Raw genomic sequence first — 19,182 nt, forward strand, 5'->3', positions numbered from 1 at the left:
CATCATAGATAATTTCATCGTAAGAAGCATCCACGATTTCCACCAGCTGTACTATATATACATCGCACTTCACTACACTTAGACCCCTCGTAACCGCGATCACGAACGGATCCGATTAACAAGTCCGGTCCAGCTGCTGGTGCTCACTGATAACGGTGATGATGCCCTTGTTAAAGAACTGTAATGAACCCCTTCCAGCCATGAATACGGGTTCGTGAAACGTGCGCGCGTTCTCCGTCATAACGGAAAAGTGCAAGCATAACAACTGTAACAACTGCAACTGTGGCTAAGTTACATGCAGCGCGCCTGCGCGTGCCACTTTGCTGTGTATATATCGTGGAAAACTTTCCTCAGTGAGGCTTAGTTGCGGGTAACGCCTGTCCTGCGCATTTTGTTCCTTCTTTTCCCTGTTAGAATTAGCGCTATCCAGTATTGTAGAATATAAGCACCACATATCAGCTTACCGCGTCTGGTGTTGGTAACACCCATGTTGCTGTTGGCATCGTTACTCAACGGTAAGCAACTGGTTACATAATACATATGCGACTCTTCAACATATGAGTGTGCGTATACCACTTCCACATTTCTCTATTGTCATTCCGTAACGTTTCGCTCAATGTGAAAAATTACGCCACAGTCACCATCCTGCGCATGCTTCGCACAACATCGATTCCCACGGTACGTGGGATCTGCTGAATTTTTTTTCTTCCGAACTATTTTTATTTGTGGCTTTTATTTATATATCCTCTTCAGTCCGTGAGTACCCAAATGGGTACATTTGAAAAACGCGCGCTATGCTCCTATAGTCGAAGACCGCTAGGCGAAAATGGGTTCTTGTGGACGCGGAATCATCAGTTAACAAAATCCCCACGAGATGTCGTCGCAGGTTTATGTATGCTCTCGCAGTACAGACGAGTATGGCGGCGTCACGGAAAGAAAGCGCGCGCAAGCGACCAGGTGAGTTTAACTTTTTTTCATTCAATAAATACTACATATGTGTTCTTAAATATTGTATATTAACGTTCAGGATATATTAGAGAAGGAGCATGGAAAGTGTCGGCCTGTTCCTACGTCTTGCCTTAGAGATAGCGCAACTTATTTACAACTGTACCCAATTGGGTACTTCAGGTCGTTACGTTGAAAATAAATTTGATTCTGTTGATTGTTACAGGCAGGTTACTCAGCGATGAGGAGATTCAAGAGCTACTCTTTCAGAGCGACATTGACTTGTCTGATGAAGACGACATTCTGGCTGAGCCACGCAGCAGCAGTGAATGCTCAGGTAGCAGCAGTGACGATGATGATGAAGTTGAAGATGACACGCCAGCTAGCCACAAAGTTCAAGGTCGTGGCCCCATTTGGAAAGCGACAGAGTGCGTGCTCCGTTTCAGTTATTTGTTTTGAAGATAACAGCATTATTTGACTGCAGCCTATTGAGTTTACCTTGTGACTGGTACTTTTTATTGCAGCTTCCCTCTCAGGTGCATTTCGGACTCTGCGCCGTGCCAAGTCCACTCATGGTTTCCTATGTCTCCGTTTGCCTACTTTGCGAAGTATTTTCCGGAACCCTTTTGGAAGCTCTGCGCAGAACAAACAAATCTCTATTCTGTTCAGATGCGTGACCACAGGTCTGTGCGAACGTCACCGGCAGAAATGAAAAAACTTGCCGGAATACACATGCTAATGGGCCTTCTCGGACTCCCAAGAGCAAGACTCTACTGGTCCCGCATATCGGCTGTGCCTCTTGTCACAGAAAACATGACACGCGACCGATTCTTCGAGTTACGTGGTATGCTGCACTTCGTGGACCTCAGCCAAACAACCGATGCACAAACTGAAAACAAGTTGTTCAGAGCGGAACCCATCATCGATTCATTTCGAAAAGCGTGCCTCGAGCTCCCGCGTCCAAAAGCAGTATCTGTCAACGAACGAATGATTCCATTCAGCGGACGTTGTCCTGCCCGACAATACGTGCCCAGTAAACCAAATCCCGTCGGCCTTAAGAACTTTGTTTTGTCGAGTTCTGATGGACTTGTGTTAGATTTCGTCATCTACACAGGTAAAGGAACTGTTCCTGAAGCCGATACGAAAGAACTTGGTCTTGGCGGGGCAATAGTGAAGCGTCTTCTGCATACAGTGCCGGAAGAACAACCAGTTCATGTGTTCACGGACCGCTTTTTTACAGGTTTGAATCTCGCCGAATACCTTCTCCGAAGGAATGCACATGTTACCGGTACAATTATGGCAAACAGAACTGGAGGTGCGGCATCAAAGCTTCCAAACGAAAAGAGCATGAAACGAGGCAAATCATGCTGCGTTGTCCGCAGTGAGGGAGAAATGTGTCTCACGAAGTGGAAGGATCGAAAATCAGTCATGATTCTTTCGACTGCCTGCGGCATCACTCCAGAAGGCACTTGCAGAAGATGGTCGAAGGAAGAGAGGAAGAAAGTAGATGTGCCGCAGCCGCACTGCATCAAAACATACAACAAAAACATGGGCGGTGTTGATCTTGCGGACAGATACGTGTCCTATTACAGGACAAAAATACGTACGAAGAAGTGGACCATTAGGGTATTTGCCCACTTTCTAGACCCAGCGGTCGCAAATGCCTGGATTGAATACAGGAACGACTGCAAACTCATGGATGTTGCAGCAAAAGATATTCTCGATCAATTCGAGTTTAAGAACCGAGTTGCGGAAACGCTAATTCGCGCCCACGTCGACGAAATGCAAGAAGCCGTAAACGAAGTAGAGCAAGATCTTGAAATTGGCGAGACTGCTGCACTCGCTAAACGGACCAAGGTGACTTCCATGCCGCCAAGTGAGGTCCGATTGGACAAGTACGGGCATTTTCCAGAGCATGTGCCCTTAAAGTCTCAGATGAGATGCCGCAATCAAGGTTGCAGCGGAAAAACACGCGTTAGGTGCATTAAATGTGACCTGTTTCTTTGCCTTCTCAACAGAAACTGCTTTCTTGACTTTCACTCATGTTAGGCCTGTTGTACCCAAATGGGCGCAGCTAATTTCTCGTCTGAAATTACAGTTTTTATTTTTTCTTCTTCCGAAAAGTGTTTCGGGGCTTTCAAATGGTTGCAATAAAGAGTTTATAAGAGTTTACCCTGGCTAGTTTTTTCTCAGGTCTGAAGAAGATATACATACATACACATACACGGGAAGTGACGGCGACGGCAAAAATCCACTGAGAGTGTCCACGTAATTGCTATTGCAATAATAGCAAACAGACGGATTCACACCAAGCATGCGCCCGGTATTCTGCGTCCGCTTGCTTTATTTCCTTCTCTTGTCGCTTAGCGCTGCTTCAAAGCAGTTTAAAACCGTAATATCAAATTGGGCAAGAAGTAATAAAGCGCATTCATTGAGATGTGTGCATATGTGCGCCCCCGCACTGTATATATCATAACCTCGCGTACGCTACAGGAGTCTAACATGGGAAAATGCACTGTCCATAAAGGTCGAGCATTGGCTCCAATCAATTTACTGAAGCGTTGTCCAAAGACAGAGCACAGAAGTTATCTCGCACAGAAGTTATACCAAGAGTGCAGAGTAAATCACCTAAGTTGTTTAAATCCGAGCATACATCGATTCTCATGTTAATGAATCCTATCTTCATTTCTTATTTTATTCGTCATATCTAGCATGAAAAGGAGAAAAACGAAAATGATTACGTTTTTTGTGCAGAAAACTCAGGTGACTGCTTCCTCTGTGCATTATTTGTCCGAATACCCCAATCATACGCTCACACAGCAGGTAGGTAAAAGTAACCCTCTGGAAACACCGCCAAATCGTCATCTCCGGTGCGTTGCGCTCTAACGTTCCGCTCTAACGCTTAGGCAGCTCCGACGACATGGCTGCTTACAAGACATCTGAGTTCACGCAGACCTTGCTTTGCGTGTGTGTGTGTGTGTGTGTGTGTGTGTGTGTGTGTGTGTGTGTGTGTGTGTGTGTGTGTGTGGTGTGTTATTATGCGTGCATTACATAAAGTGCCGCATTCATCAGCCATGCTTCAGAGGCCTATTCATCGCAGGCCTGGCGTACGACTGCACTTGACTCCACTCCTCGTAAACCGCATGCGGGTATAGCGTGGGGTGTAGCGAATTTTTAAAGACGATGGTCTTTCTTGGGGAACTCAAACGCAGAAATTTTGGTCTGTCTGTCTGTCTGTCTGTCTGTCTGTCTGTCTGTCTGTCTGTCTTTCTGTTTGTCTGTCTGTCACCTGATTCAGCGGCTTGGCCAAAGTTGAACCACTTGCTTACCGCCCACCCATCTTGAACTTGTAGGGCTGTTCATACTTGAGAACATTGCCGATCAAAAAGTAAATATTACGCATATCTGAGGCGCAACATCACTAGGTAAGTATTAGGTGGTGTCTTCCTTTAATAGCAAATACATAGATACGTAATTCTAAGGACCCTATTTTCTTAAGCTGCGCTGAAAATGCGGCTGCGCTGAAAATGCCTATGCGTGCCGACGAACACCCTCTGCCACGGAGGAAGGAACCCCTCTGCACAAGCTCATGTTTCCCGACGTATTGCCAGATGGCGTCCATATCTCACGCAGCACCTGCTCTATCGTCCTTACACGGCATTTGCAGCGGAGCACGCAGATACACGGCCAATTTTTTAATACTGTCGCCTTTATTATTAAGAATCGGTAACAAATAGTTGTACTTGAGGTACCTTACGTATCATTTCGCCATAATTTATAGGTCACAGGCACGTTTTCAAGGTGGGTCATTAGAGATTTGTAGCGAGTCACTACCTTCCTGACTTTTAAATAATTCCTTCATTCTTGCTGCTGCATAAATTCACACATTCAATTAAAATGCCTTCAAACGCTCTGGTTCAAACCACAGCTAATTTGTTGTGGAAAAGGCGGTCGGGCACTGAACTATAAGCACGGAAGATATGCTGTCTCATGGATGGCATACAGGTTGTCAGCATGCCACATTTTTTTTTTACTTGATGAAATACTCATTTTGTCTTTGAAGACAACATTTTCATTCGATACAATAGGTAAGGTAAAACTAGTAATAAAACGGTTTCTACTAGAAGCACATGTCACCGAGAATATGAGCTAGGAATTCGATGCAATACAGTTTCAAGAGGTAAATATTCAAGCTGTAGATGTAAACACACAATGTACAGCTTGAAGACTGCATGCTGTAAAAAATAAATCAGGCTTAGTGAGTGTTATCATATTCACTCAGCGTTTACCCGCTCATATTCTTGCATTGATCTAGATAATATAGCTGAGTTTTGGAAAAATTAAAATCTGTCATCTTTAAGATCTTCCTTCTTTGGGATGGGTAATGTTCTTGTATTATGTTTAGCAAACAATATGAACATTTTGTACGTCAAGTCGATCAAAACAATCAGCGAATCAAACAGAACCATTACAAGGATCGCGTTTAAATATAGACCTATCTTCCGCTGCAATCAATCTGAAGAATGGCGACGCTGTTACAAGCTGACTCATAATTAGTGTAATCTAATATACCACGAATATGCTGCAAACAGGCACCGGTACTGCGTGAAACCGTAGAGAAAGAAAAAAAAAGTTAAGAGTGGACACTCTCATAGACCCCAGCGGCCCAATCGAGCCTAGCGCACCTGGTGGTTGGTGAGAGCAAGTGGCCTGCGCTTCCTGTTTCGGTTTCACTGGCACGAATCTTAAATTACTCTCCGTCACCGACGTTTGGCTATTGCTAAAGTTCATAATTTCAGACCACTTTTTTTCCCCAAATGGCAAAGCTATTGTTTGTCGTTGTGATTTAGCGATTCCCTAGTTTGTCTAGTTAATGGTTCTTGCGAAGTGAGGTCGTGACGTAATCTTCATTTAGATTAAGTTATAATAGAAAGAGATGCAGGTAATCATAATTCACTACGGCTTTATTCATCGCGCTCGTGTTTTTCTTTTGGAACAAGCGGTCAATCTATGTATCAATCAAAGAGACAGACTATCCGCAATGTTTTTTTTCTAAAGCAAGGTACAGGCTGAGCATATAAAAAGCGCGAAATGAGAACAGCATCGCACAGAAATGCAAGGTAGACAACAAATGCATCTCGGCTTACAAATAAATTGTAAGAAACATTGTAACAAATACAGAGAGAACACAGACAACGCACACAAGGCAAGAGTTGGCAGAAGCTGGTGAAGTACGATACAGTGGGGCGTAAGGATCTCTGGCAAAAACACAGCGCACAATGCTGACGGAGGAAGAAGTGAAATATACATAGCAATGAAGTCGCGAGTCACGACTGGGATTAACCGAAAGAATGCACAGAAAAAAAAGAGCGCACAGAAGCCACACGACACAATATACCAGAAAAGCCAGGATTTATTCGTGATCCGAGGCTTCGGGAAACGCGTCGTGAAGCATGCGAGGCCCAGCGAACGCTCCTCAATGTTTCGCACCGAGCTCAGCGCACAAACGCTCGCGTCGGTGCGAGACGCAGCGCACGTATGTTCACGTCTAGCCGCCGCATAGAGCCTCAAACTCTTTTAGGGGCGAAGCTCCTTATAGCGGCACCCGTTCGTCCCTCGTAGCGTAGTGTGTAACCAGTCTTACGCTTTGACCTGCAAGGTGGTGCCGGTGGCAGATTTTTCCTGTGCGTTGTTGAACAATAAAAAATTCGCAGCGTTAGCTAAAAGCCGACTTCTTCTGTCTCTCAATCCCATTAGCAGCCATTCTTTACCTCCAAGGTAGTGCCTGGTGAGATTTCTCCTGTGCGTGATTAAACAATAAAAATTTTGTTCAGAACGCCGTTGATTGATGAAATAAACCAACAAAAGACGCCAGATGTTTTGTAAAAGCAAAACGAAAGAACGCCAGATGTTTCTAAAGCAACACGAAAAGACTCCAGCTGCTTAACGAAAGACGCCAGATGTTTTCTAAGCAATGGTTTTCTAAACAATGAAAATTCACAGCGTACATGTAAAATTAAAGTGAGCTGCAAGTCGTCATAACTCTCATCGAACCTTCAGTATAAACACGCCCGATCTCACGTCGGTGATGATATACTGGGCAGAATTCACGGAAGATTCACGGTTTACCGATGAACCTCCGCAGCTTCGCCCACTCATCATCATTCACTCCGTGGATATGCTGTGATTTTTTTAGCGAACCTCGCCGTCCTTACAACCTTCAGGAAAAGGCTACAGCTGCTCGAATAAGACACCACGTAAGAAACGTAGAAACACGCAAGTACACAAAGCGCAACGTGTGTGTGTGTGTGTGTATGTGCGTGTTTCGATGTTTCTGTACATGGTGTCTTATTCGCGCAGTTGTAAGCTTTTTCTGAATAAATGGCCCAACTAGCCCAACAACATGTCATTCTACAAGCTTTGCTTGAAAACGTGCTTCACTGGTTGTCTCACTCAAGAAAACACCGACGCAGCCGACGTGGACGAAACCTTCCCGCTGTCATGCATGGGCTTGTCGGTGGGAGATGGTGTTTATGACGGTACGGCTGAATAAAAATAACCACGTGTGTTGAATAAATTGTTTTTATGTATAAAGAACATGCTAAATTTGGGCATATAATTATTTTTGGCAAAAACAATTCTGTTGGATTGATGGCAACTTTTTTTTTCGCGCTTGCGTCCTCTGGCGTTTGGTGAGAGCATTAGTTCGTTAATTAGTCGTGACGTACTTCCTGAGGGCAGATTTCGCAGTGTCCTCTTGTCACTAATCCCGTTAATCGGGACGGCAATCGCCGGGCGGATTCTAAGGGCTGGCGTCAAGGCCCTCCGAAAACGCACCACGAAAGCGCGGACAATTTAGAGTTGGTCTTTTGGTGCGCCAGCGAACGCCGGTTGTGGTCCAAAGACCGAGTCAGAGCCGAGAGTCGATAACACAAACGAAAACGAAATATATTCTCAGTTAAGGCAACACAAATAACACAAACCCGTGCACACTCGGCTGGTACCAGTTACAACTTCACAATATTACTCAGATGGTGTTTACACAACGGGAGCTAAACGAACAGATCACACGCTGCAAATGCAATCGCATGCATTACAACTATTCAACGACAGTTAAAGTCCTGAATAGATAATGGCGTATCCAGTCCACAACACTTGGACGGTAATCGAATGCTTCTCTTCAAGGAAACACTCACGCCAGCTCCAGCGTTGATCGTCGTAGCTCAACCGTCGTCGTGACTTGTCACGGCTCACACGGTGTCGTCATCGGATTCTTCCAGATCGACGAGCGACTGACCGCACACCATCATAAACACGTCTTCTTTGGCTAACGGAGCCACACTTCGCGTAACGTCACCATCACCGGGCCGACTGACTCGCTCACTCCTTCGCTGACTTCTTCTTCACTCCTGTCTCGACTGCCCTACTAGAGCACTGCACGGGCCGTGATTTTCGGCCCGGGCCCGGCCCTGGCCCGGAACTCGTTCAAGTTTACCCGCCCGAGCCCGGCCCGGTGATTCAATGCACGACCCGGGCCCGGCCCGAACCCGAGAAAAAATTTCGCCTACCCGGCCCGGCCCGGCCCGACGGCAGATCAGGCCCGACAGAGGCCCGCTCCAATAATATAGGTGGTGTTGCCACAACATAGAATCTACAGCAAAGTGTTAAGTAGCAAATATCCACGCTTTGATGGCGAATGTTCCGTTAACAATTCTACTTTAACCTACGGTAATTTCATGTAAAAAGGGGCTCACGGTGGAAACAGTTCAGTGGACATACTGGGTACAATGAATGTTTGTTCGGCAATGGTGTACTATAACTGTTTTTTTTTTTACTTCGCAAATGCAATGGGGATCATCAAGTGCGTTTTGTAGCAGATATTGCAGCGAGGAAAGTGATTTGTAGCATGAGTTCGGTTTCGATAGAAAGTGAATAAAAACAGAGGAGACAGAGAACAGAACGCCCTCTTCAACTGTAACGAACTGTGTGCACCACGTGTACTTTCAGAAATACATATAGGCAGCCGAAAGGACGAAAAAAGAATTTGTGGTAGAATTCTTTTCATATATCACAGCACTGCTACTATGCCATCCGTAAGTCTTTTGTGGCATATTTTATAGTTTATTTCTTCACGTGTTATTGTGCAAAAAATCAAATTATCTAGAGATTCCGGCTTCAAGCACGCCATCCACCGTTGCATCACATATCCTGCCACGCTAAAGTTTCTCGCACTGCATGCGCTTGCCGCAAGGGTGCACATCTGCCTTGCGAATTGTGAAGGTGTCGGCAGTCGTTGCTATTAACTACCACCACTGGAGCAAATTTAGGACGTCTTTGTGGACCTCTGCAGAATGAACGTAGCTGTGAAGCTGATCCCTTCATTTCTAGCGTTCCCGAACGTCGTGACACTATTCATTATCACCTATAAAGCTCCTCTTTGAGGGCTTCTCCTGGCAGTTTTCAGCAGTGTGTGTTATGTACGGCTTGCACCGCGCTCTTTTTTTCTATGTCATAATGCTCTATGCCTTGCTAGCGATGCTGTACTGGTAGAAGGTGATCACTAGAATACGCAGGTAGGATTGGCAGGAGGTGGACGAAGCGATTTCGATCTGTTTTCGGTGTTCGTTACAGTTGGTTATTAAAGGCCTAAATAAGCTTCTCGGCGCTTTCTCATTGTATGCGTATGTTTCGAGCTAAAGGGACATCACCAGGCACGGAATTCATAATTGCCTTTTTTCAAGCGTGATATGTCGTCAAGCGAATATATTTTGCCTCATGCCTTATGCTATTTGAACCTATATGCTATTCCTGCACATTCCAACGGTGTTGCGGCAGTATCATGCAGCTCTGCACACTATACCTGCATAGCGCAGGGGACCCAAACACGCGGCCCGTGGGCCTCTCCCTAGAGGCCCGCGGCCCGCACATGACTGTCTTCGGCCCATTTTTTTCATTTTCTTGATAAGTATGTTTTTAAAGGGATACTGACACGAATATTTTCAGTTGTTTTTCTTGCGTCAAATGGAAGGTCAAGCCCTCAAGAGCCCAGAAAAGGTAGTGCTAAGCGCGAGTGCGCCCTGAAAAACTAATTACAGTATGTTTTTAAAAGCTAGCTTCGGCTCCTACTGTACCCTGACGTCAGAACACGGTATGAGCTTCTCGTCACGTGCTCGCAGAATATACGGTAACGTTTCCACGGCCGCTCCGCACCGTGGCTCCGTTGTTGACGCACAAGCGGTCATCTTGGAAGTTTTGGTACCTAACGTCATCACAACTAGCCAGACTGCTGCGTGAAGGCACCAGAATTTGTACTGTAGCCTAACGTCAAGCTATTGTCGATGTCAGTAGGTGCGCCATGGAAAAATTGACTTTAATATCAAAATGTCTTATCAGCATTTGCTGAGCTTCACACTTGCTCAGAGCCATCTCTGCACACAGTAGATTTGTATGGCAGAGTAAACTCGCCTTCGAAAAATGGTGTCAGTACCCCTTTAAGCTGCACAGGCATGACAGGTCTAAAGCTTTGCTGTCGTGAGGCATCCCCTGCGGCTACCATGTGTTGATACCTAACCGTGAAACAAAACTCTATATTTCAAAATCGGCGTCTAGATTTTAGTCATGTTGAAGATAGGTATCGATATGTTGTTGGAATCCTGTCGCCAAATACCCTTCAGAAACGACCCATATGTGATATATCTCGTGGATGCGTCACCCCTTCCTTCTAGAAACATCCAGGATTTGCCGGGCGTTTGATCGCGTCGTCTGCGCCTGGCTCGATTGGGTGAGGAGGATGCGGCGCGCCGGCGTCTTTTGATGCTTGTTTTTTCGTCTTTTCGCGCTTTTTGGCGAGCGGTTCGCGCCGTTCTGTCTCGTAGCAGTTTGAAAGCGGCCTCGCGCGCGCTTTATAACCCGCTAATTCGTGACACCTCTCTTATTTTTCTTTCTCTATGGTGAAACTTTATGGAAATACAGTTCATGTCAAGGAGGTTAAAAAAATTGCTGGAGTGGCGATTATTGCGCAAGAGTGAAGCCGTGCCCACCAAAAGATGGCAGCTGCGGCCGCCATCTTAGTAGGGGCACGATAAATCATCGGCGTTGGCGAAGGAAAGCGAGCGTTTTCCACGCACGCCAGAACGACTTATTATGGCAACTTTTACGGGCCAGATACTGCTCCAAGCGTGTCTTTGTGTTACTAGTTTTCATCAGTAAGCCTCAAAGTTGTGGCAAATTTTATTGGATATCAATCGCCAATACTCCACTCGACGGGTTACTTTTGTCGGCAACAACTATCTTTTATTTTATAATTAACGTAGTATTTGTACTAATAGATCAAAGCCATTTGATCTATTAGTAGGCACCACAAGAAAACACCATGTTTCCGAGCTCTTTGGTGGGCAAAAACTGGCTTCACTTGCGCTGGCAAGGCGTTGCAAGAGCTTCCACTCCAGAATTTTTTTTAAACCTCCTTGGTTCATGTACATACTTGGATTACGACTGAAGTTTAAACGGTGTAGACCAGATTTTGCTTCAAAGTGATGTCAGTAATACCCTCTATGACGACAAAGAGGCCCTGCTATGGAGGTTACTTCTTTAAAAAGTGGATAGATACGAAACAGACTTCATGGAGAAGGACATCGTTCAATAGAGGAATGTGCACCGTATCTACGCCACCTTTAGTATAGCACGCGTCTCAGGGGCTGGTAACGCTGGCATGGCAGTGTAACGGCGCGAATGGCGGCACCCTTACAGTCGGAGATACTAATGCATGGACCCTATGGTAAGCATTTACTCTGGAGTCTGTACAAACTCTATGACGCTTTCAAAGACATTACCGACAGTTATGGATCTCGATCGCGAGAATGAGCATTTAGGCACTGTTCTAGGGCCAATTAAAATACCGGGTGTTCAATGTTAAGGTGTATGGTTTTGTTAAAATTCAGCACTGGGGAGCACGTGAAAACCACATTTGCAGATAAGTTATGTATTCAGGGAGACATAAAGTGAGGCGATAGTTATTGCTGTTAGCCGCCTAATTAACTAAGTTTGAATAATTACTTTTTTAATGAGTGCAGCAAGCGGGCATGTTTGTACACAAAAGTTGCAAGGCCGTCGTGTTTCTACATAGTTCCACTTAGAAGAATTCCTCTAGCATGTCTGTGCCCCGAGATATCCCGCTGCATAATCTAATTGCGGTTTTCACGATTACGCATGCAAGACGGCGAGGATCGGCGCAATGTACCTCCTTGATGTGACGAGCAGTCAATGCTTGCTATCGCCAGCCGGTAGCAAAAGAGTAACCGTTATCATCTTTGCCTATTCTTACCACCCGTTGTCAGATTAAACGTCGCCCGCAACAACCGGGGCGCGTCTGTGTGGAGCTTTGCGCAAGTGCTCACTGTCTTGCATGCGTAATCATGCAAGCCGCAATTAAACTTTTAGCTGGATACCTCGGGGCACAGACAAGCTAGAAGAATTTTTCCAAGTCGAACCGTGTAGGAACGCGACGGTCTCTAACTTTTCAATACAAACATGCCCGCTTGCTGCGCTCATTAAAAAGTTAATTATTCAATCTGAGTTAATTGGGCGGCTGGCAGAGATAATTATTGTCTAACTTTGTGTCCCCCTGGTTGAAAAGCTTATCTGCAGAGGTGGTTTTTACGCACCTCCCAGTGCTGCATTTTAAGAAAACCACAAAGCTTAATTTTGAACACCCTGCATATTTTAAGTGTTTGCTGTATGTAACGCGCCGTGCTGAGTGTCCTTGCATACATCTATAGGCTACGCATGTTAGGCATCTTATTTAAGCGCGGCAAACACTATATATAGCCTATAAAAGTATTTTGCATGCCGGTTAGCTTATTAATTGACATATTCGGCTATTGAACTCATTTTTTTTTACTGAAATGAAACCCTCTCTGTTGTTACAGATACAGGCACGAAATAGATGCTTTTCACTATTACTAGCGTATGCAGGAATACTCTTAGGCGGTATTCGCACCCTCTTTTTTATTATTGCGTATATTAATCAACCAACAGTTTTATATGCATGATATGTAACACAAGTAACCAGTCTATGTGTCCTTTCATCAAATGAGAACCATTTATTGGTAAACCTGACCGTTTCTACTCTCTCTATCAATCAACACGCCCACATCTGGGCATCCTCTTGGTCGGCTTCTTAACTAGGCATGTACCAGAATTGACGTTCGAGAACATGAGCATGTGACAAACATGATTAACGTGTCATCACATAACTAACATGACGTGGCTCTCGCGTGCTCCATGAAACTTGTTCCATCAGTATCGTGTGGTGCGTATCTGCATACAATGTCCTCTAGCATGCGGGCAAGCGCCTCTAGTTGATATAAACTGTGATATAGTCACAGTCTGTATCAACCGATGGACGCTGCCAATAAAGGCTGGAAACCAAAAAAAAATCTGCAGTCAATCCTCTTTTTGAAGACGGTCGTCCGCCTTGTGGCATGCGGCTTGGCGAGTACGCGTCTCGGAGTCTTTGGCTCTCCGCTGGCGCTTGGACTCCGCTTCGCAAGCTCCCAACCCTGCGTATTCGGTATGGCGATGTCTATAGGTGAGATTCTATGCAATTTGCTAGCGAGATCACGCGTGGTTAGGAAAGCACGAGAGTCCATATGATTTGCTAAAATGATCACGCGATGCATTAAATACACCGCTAATGTTAAAATGCGCACGCTTACATGTGATTGGTACAGTCGAGGTCACGTGGCCTGCCGGCTCTACCAATGTACCCGCTATGTGTTTGCTGCGGACGCCGCCTACTGCGGCCCAGGCTGACCAAATATAGCTTCACAGTGAAAGGCATGTTACATGGGTAAGAGTAAGAAGGACGTACCGTTTGGTATCGTTGGCGATATTAATGTTGCATGCAAACGCTGACAAGCGTGCTGCAGTGACACTAGGCCAGCAAGCACGCGGCGCACGTTGTAGATAAATGCATTATATCAACGGTTTCTTAACATCACTAATGATTGTGGTAGTTTCAAAACATCAATTATGGTTGAGGTGTCGGCTGTCCGCTCTATGATGTAATCAACATTAAATATGTACACCTGTGACTCAGCTACCGGTAGTCTACCCCTGCCCCCGCCGGAATACGGCAACGAACGCTGCTGATATGTCATTTCTATAAAAGTTACGTCTGTGTTGTAACGTGAGTGACGACGTCACGTCGGATGATGAGCGAACATTTACACGGAACTGTAGTCGACATGCCTGGTAACCTTACCCCACAAACGCCTGCAAGTATTAATTTACGCATACACTTGGATCCACTTCGTAAAATCAATAAAGCAAAATACTACAACGCGGGCAGCTCCTCGCTGAGTGCTTTGCATTAAATCGGTTCCCAAAACGCGAGGTATCTGCCGGAATTTTCCGTATCGATGTTTTGAAGTTGTGAGACTTTCCGCAATACCCGATTCATTGTTGTATCAAAGGAGGCATCTATCTATCTATCTATCTATCTATCTATCTATCTATCTATCTATCTATCTATCTATCTATCTATCTATCTATCTATCTATCTATCTATCTATCTATCTATCTATCTATCTATCTATCTGTGTGTGTGTGTGTTACTTGTCTGCATGCCTGGTGAATTAGCACCGCAGCTTTGAGCACGGAGACGCGCTCCGTTGCAGTAATATTTCACCTTCTGAGTGCTCATAAGACGTGGTTGCAGCGGTCACAAATTTGAACACACATATTCAGCTAGTCGAGCTGCGAATGTTTACCTCGTGTTCCTCAGATATAGATGGATTAACCAAATTTCCCCATTCAAAGGGCAAGACAGAAGGAAAGGGCAAAGGAACAATGTAGAATAAGATTGCCCGTGAAGCGGCCATGCTGGAAAGACAGCTGTAATGGCTGTATTACGCCCTTCCTTACACCTTATCTCAGTAAATGGGAGTTCACGTAGAATGCTGATATAGAGCGCAAGTGGAAAGAGATAATCATAATAATAATAATAATATCTGAAGTTTAATGTCTCAAAACAACCATATGATTATGACAGACCCAGTAGTGAAGGGCTTTGGAAATTTCGACCACCTGGGGCTCTTTAACGTGCACCTAAATCTAAGTACACGGGCCTGGAACATTTTCGCCTCCATTGAAATTTCAGCAGCCGCGGCCGGGATTCGATCCCGCGGCCTTCCGGTCAGTAATCGAGCGCCATAACCACTAGACCACCGTGGCGGGGCAAGTGAAAAGAGAAGAGGTAATGTCCACCGCTGTAAGAATGACATGATGTGTAGCAAATATTATCAGGGCTATTATAAGGAAGCTCAACAAGGCTAACTCATTGTCTATTGGCATTGTATTAGCACAAGCATTTTCCAGGGGAAGAACATTTTCACGGTTCGTTTACTATAGATTGTTGGGGACATGGCTCGTCAGGAACTATTTTTTCCTACATTTTATTTGATCTTAGTCACCGGAAAACCTGATATCTGATTATTAAAACACTTCCTCCTATTATGTGTTGCTAAGTTGTATAATTAGAAGGGATAAGTAATGACATAACAATCTGGAAGTGCTTACGTGAAGGTGTGAAAATTAAAAGGATGTGGCATATGTATATTACATCGTAGTGTACGTAGTATGTATATGTATCTACAAAAGTGGCTCGCATGCCCGTGTGGCAATCTAAAACAGCAGAGACATTCGGTGTTGGTCCTGCACTATATATAATAAATTTAAACGCTTTGCAATTCAGTTTAGAGCACCGAAAAAGAAGCAAAAACAGGGAAGGAGTTTCAGTATTTCGAAATAGCTGAGCAGTCGTTTAAAAGACAAACAGCGGCGTTCTTTTATTTATCTAGAAGCATCTTATCAAGTAAGGTTTCATCATCATCATCATCAGCCTGTCTGCGCCCACAGCAGGGCAAAGGCCTCTCCCATGTTCCGTCAATCAACCCGGTCCTGTGCTTTCTGCTGCCAAGTTATACCTACAAACTTCATAATCTCATCTACCCACCTAATTTTCTGTCTCCCCCTCACGCGTTTGCCATCTCTTGGAATCCAGAGTAAGGTTTACATGACACCAAAGAGCGTGTCTTTCCACTTCGATACACTAACACAAAGCTTTTCAATAGATGAAAGGCCAGAAAGGCCAGAAAGGCGCTCACTCGGCGGAACTGAAAGATACGCTTAATAAGGGGACTTAACGGGCTAGTCGGTGCTTGCTTAAAGGGCCCCTCCAACACATTTTTGAAGCGCCTACATTGCTGCCGACCGCATCAGCGTGTAGGAACGCTCGCCAGAACTACTGCGGGCGGAAATGACGAAGATGAGCGCTGGATTATGATTGGATAAATGTAACGTTAGAAGTATTAACGGCATTGCGTCAAAAAAGGAGTTATTATTGGGTTTAGTTTTTCTTTAGCATACTTTTTTCACTGAACACCAACTAGACGAAAGATCTCAGATTTTTTCAGATTTAAAACTGCAGCGCCCGGCCAAGAATGCGCCGACTGCCAAGGTGCTGGAGGAAAAGCGCTGGGGATGCTCCAGGCGCCGTTGTTTGAAGAAACTGAAGGGAAAAAAATTACAGTATATCCACTGGTGAATGATGAAGAGCTTGGGCGAAGCTCCTGAAGCAATCATGGTTACACCGTGAAATGTTCAGTGGTTTCTCCCAGCAGTAATCAAAGAGATACGCCGCTTTGATTACTGCACGGCATCTAGCGTGCACGGTGCCGCTGCTTTTTTTTTCATTTTTCCTTTTCTTTCTTTTCTTTTTTTACACATATTGCACGCATCTCAATGGGACAGCGCCATCTAGTATATGTCACCCAACTGCAGTTTACATGCATCTCTATGGGACAGCGCCATCTATCGAATGATACGGGAGGCGCGACGGCGGGGGCACGCTGGATGGAGCGACGACCGACCAGGTGATGCTATAAGGAGCTTCGCCCCTAAAAAATGTAAGAGCGTTGATATAGACGTCGTCGCAACAAGAAAGATGACTAAAACTACAAAACATGATAGAGGCGTTCGCGGTCTTCCTCGTTTCGCACGAGTTCACTCTTAATGCACCACATTGTTTGTTACCATCGGAACGGCGTCATCATTACGTTGGAAAGAAGGGGCAACATTGTACGCAAGCTTCCAATGCGTAGGATTTTTCAGTTAATTTCGTTGGGGCGCCATCAAACGTGACAGGGCGAGTGACACGTGGTCAGGTGACCCCACGAAAATCGAGTTGAGGGTAGGCATGTTCTAAGCTGAAAAACTTCGGACTGCCTGTCCCTATCGCTGCCGTTCTTGCTGCACTAATCTTTTCAGCCTTCAGTCTACGCAACCAGTTGGTAAAAATTGTAAAACAATTAGGTCTGGAAAAGTATTAGAGGGTCCCTTTAACGACATAATCTAGGGTGTCAGCGCAAATACGCAGGCACATCGACAAACAACACAGGTGCTGTATCTTGTGTCTATGTGCTTCTGTATCGAGGCTACGCGCTGCAGTATGTCGTTAAGAAGGCACACTGAACGTATTCAGCCCCCGACGCGTACTTCGGAAGCCCACTGGCCACCCTCAAAGAGGCCCAGCGAGGTCTAATAGCAAGTGGGCCCTCTGATCAGGGGCTCCACGCGCAGTAGCCGAATAATCTTCAAGGAAACGTAGTCTTCCATTAGTCTTCATCTATTTTCTTCGTTGTGTATTGTTAGCGTCTGGTAAAAAAAGTGATCAGCCGTGACATTTAGATGTACGGGTGCCACTTCATTTAATAACCTACTGGGTGAAATATGAGCGCCGTAAGGTTTGAGAACTTTGTACCGAACACCATTACTGCGATAGCAATTAAATGGACACTTCTTGCGGTTTTTTGACGTCACCGACATCGTCAAGTTCTGTATAAAGTGGACATCCATTAATCTATAACGTAGCCCCGCGCATTGTATGTTCTTCGTGCTAATAAAAGTCCGCGAGCATTGGGGACGCACTCGGTAATAATAAAGTGCATTCATTGAGATATGTGCATATTTACGCTCCCGCACTGTATATGTCACAACCTCGCGTACGCTACAAGAGTCTAACGTGGAAAAATGCACTGCCCATAAAAATCGAGCATTGGCTCCAATCAATTTACTGAAGCGTTGTCCAAAGACAGAGCACATAAGTTATCTCGCACAAAAGTTATACGAAGAGTGCAGATTAAATGACGTAAGTTGTTTAAATCCGAGCATACATCAATTCTCGTGTTAATGAATCATATCTTCATTTCCTATTTCATTCGTCATATCTAGCATGAAAAGGAGAAAAACGAAAATGATTACGTTTCTGTGTGCAGAAAACTCACGGTGACTGCTTTCTCTGTTAATTATTTGTCCGAATACCCCAATCATACGCTCACAGAGCAAGGTAGTTAAAATCAACCCTCTGGAAACGCCGCCCAATCGTCGTCTTCGGTGCGTTCATTGGTGGCAGATTATATTTTCCGCGCTAACGCTTAGGCAGCTCCGACATGGCTGCTTACAAAACATCTGTGTTCACGCAGACCTTGCTTTGCGTGTCTGTTGTGCGAGCTTGCGTGCCTGCGTGTGTGTGTGTGTGTGTGTGTGTGTGTGTGTGTGTGTGTGTGTTTGTGTGTGTGTGTGTGTGTGTGTGTGTGTGTGTGTGTGTGTGTGTGTGTGTGTGTGTGTGTGTGTGTGTGTGTGTGTGTGTGTGTGTGTGTGTGTGTGTGTGTTATTATGCGTGCATTACATAAAGTGCCGCATTCATCAGCCACGCTTGAGAAGCCTATTCATTCGCAGGCCAGGCGTAAGATTGCACTTGACTCCTCGTAAAACGGATGCGGGTATAGCGTGGGGTGTAGCGAATTTAAAGACGATGGTCTTTCTTGGGGAACTGAAACGCAGAAATTTTGGTCTCTCTGTCTGCCTTTCTGCTGCTCTGTCTGTCACCCGATTCAGCGACCTGGCCAAAGTTCAACCATTTGCTTACCGCCCACCCATCTTGAACTGGTACGGGTGTTCATACTTATGAACATTGTCGATCAAAAAGTAAATATTACGCATATCTGAAGCGCAATATCACTAGGTAAGTATTAGGCGGTGTGTTCCTTTAATAGAAAATACATAGATACGTAATTCTAAAGATCCTAGTTTCTTAAGCTGCGCTGAAAATTCCTATGCGCGCTGACGAACGCCATCTGCCACGGAGGAAGGAAACCCTCTGCACAAACTCATGTT

The 19,182-nt window shown here is 45.2% G+C and overlaps 1 protein-coding gene across 1 annotated transcript; it reads left to right on the forward strand.

Annotated features, from left to right (window-relative positions):
- Positions 1-917: 917 nt before the first annotated feature.
- LOC125757396 (piggyBac transposable element-derived protein 2-like) lies at positions 918-17,589 on the forward strand. Its single transcript, XM_049412975.1, has 4 exons — positions 918-957; positions 1,172-1,373; positions 1,947-2,821; positions 17,489-17,589. Exons 1-4 carry the CDS (start codon positions 918-920, stop codon positions 17,587-17,589), a joined length of 1,218 nt encoding a protein of 405 aa, XP_049268932.1.
- Positions 17,590-19,182: the final 1,593 nt, after the last annotated feature.

Source organism: Rhipicephalus sanguineus, chromosome 2 (assembly GCF_013339695.2).
Source record: "Rhipicephalus sanguineus isolate Rsan-2018 chromosome 2, BIME_Rsan_1.4, whole genome shotgun sequence".
NCBI lineage: Eukaryota > Metazoa > Arthropoda > Arachnida > Ixodida > Ixodidae > Rhipicephalus > Rhipicephalus sanguineus.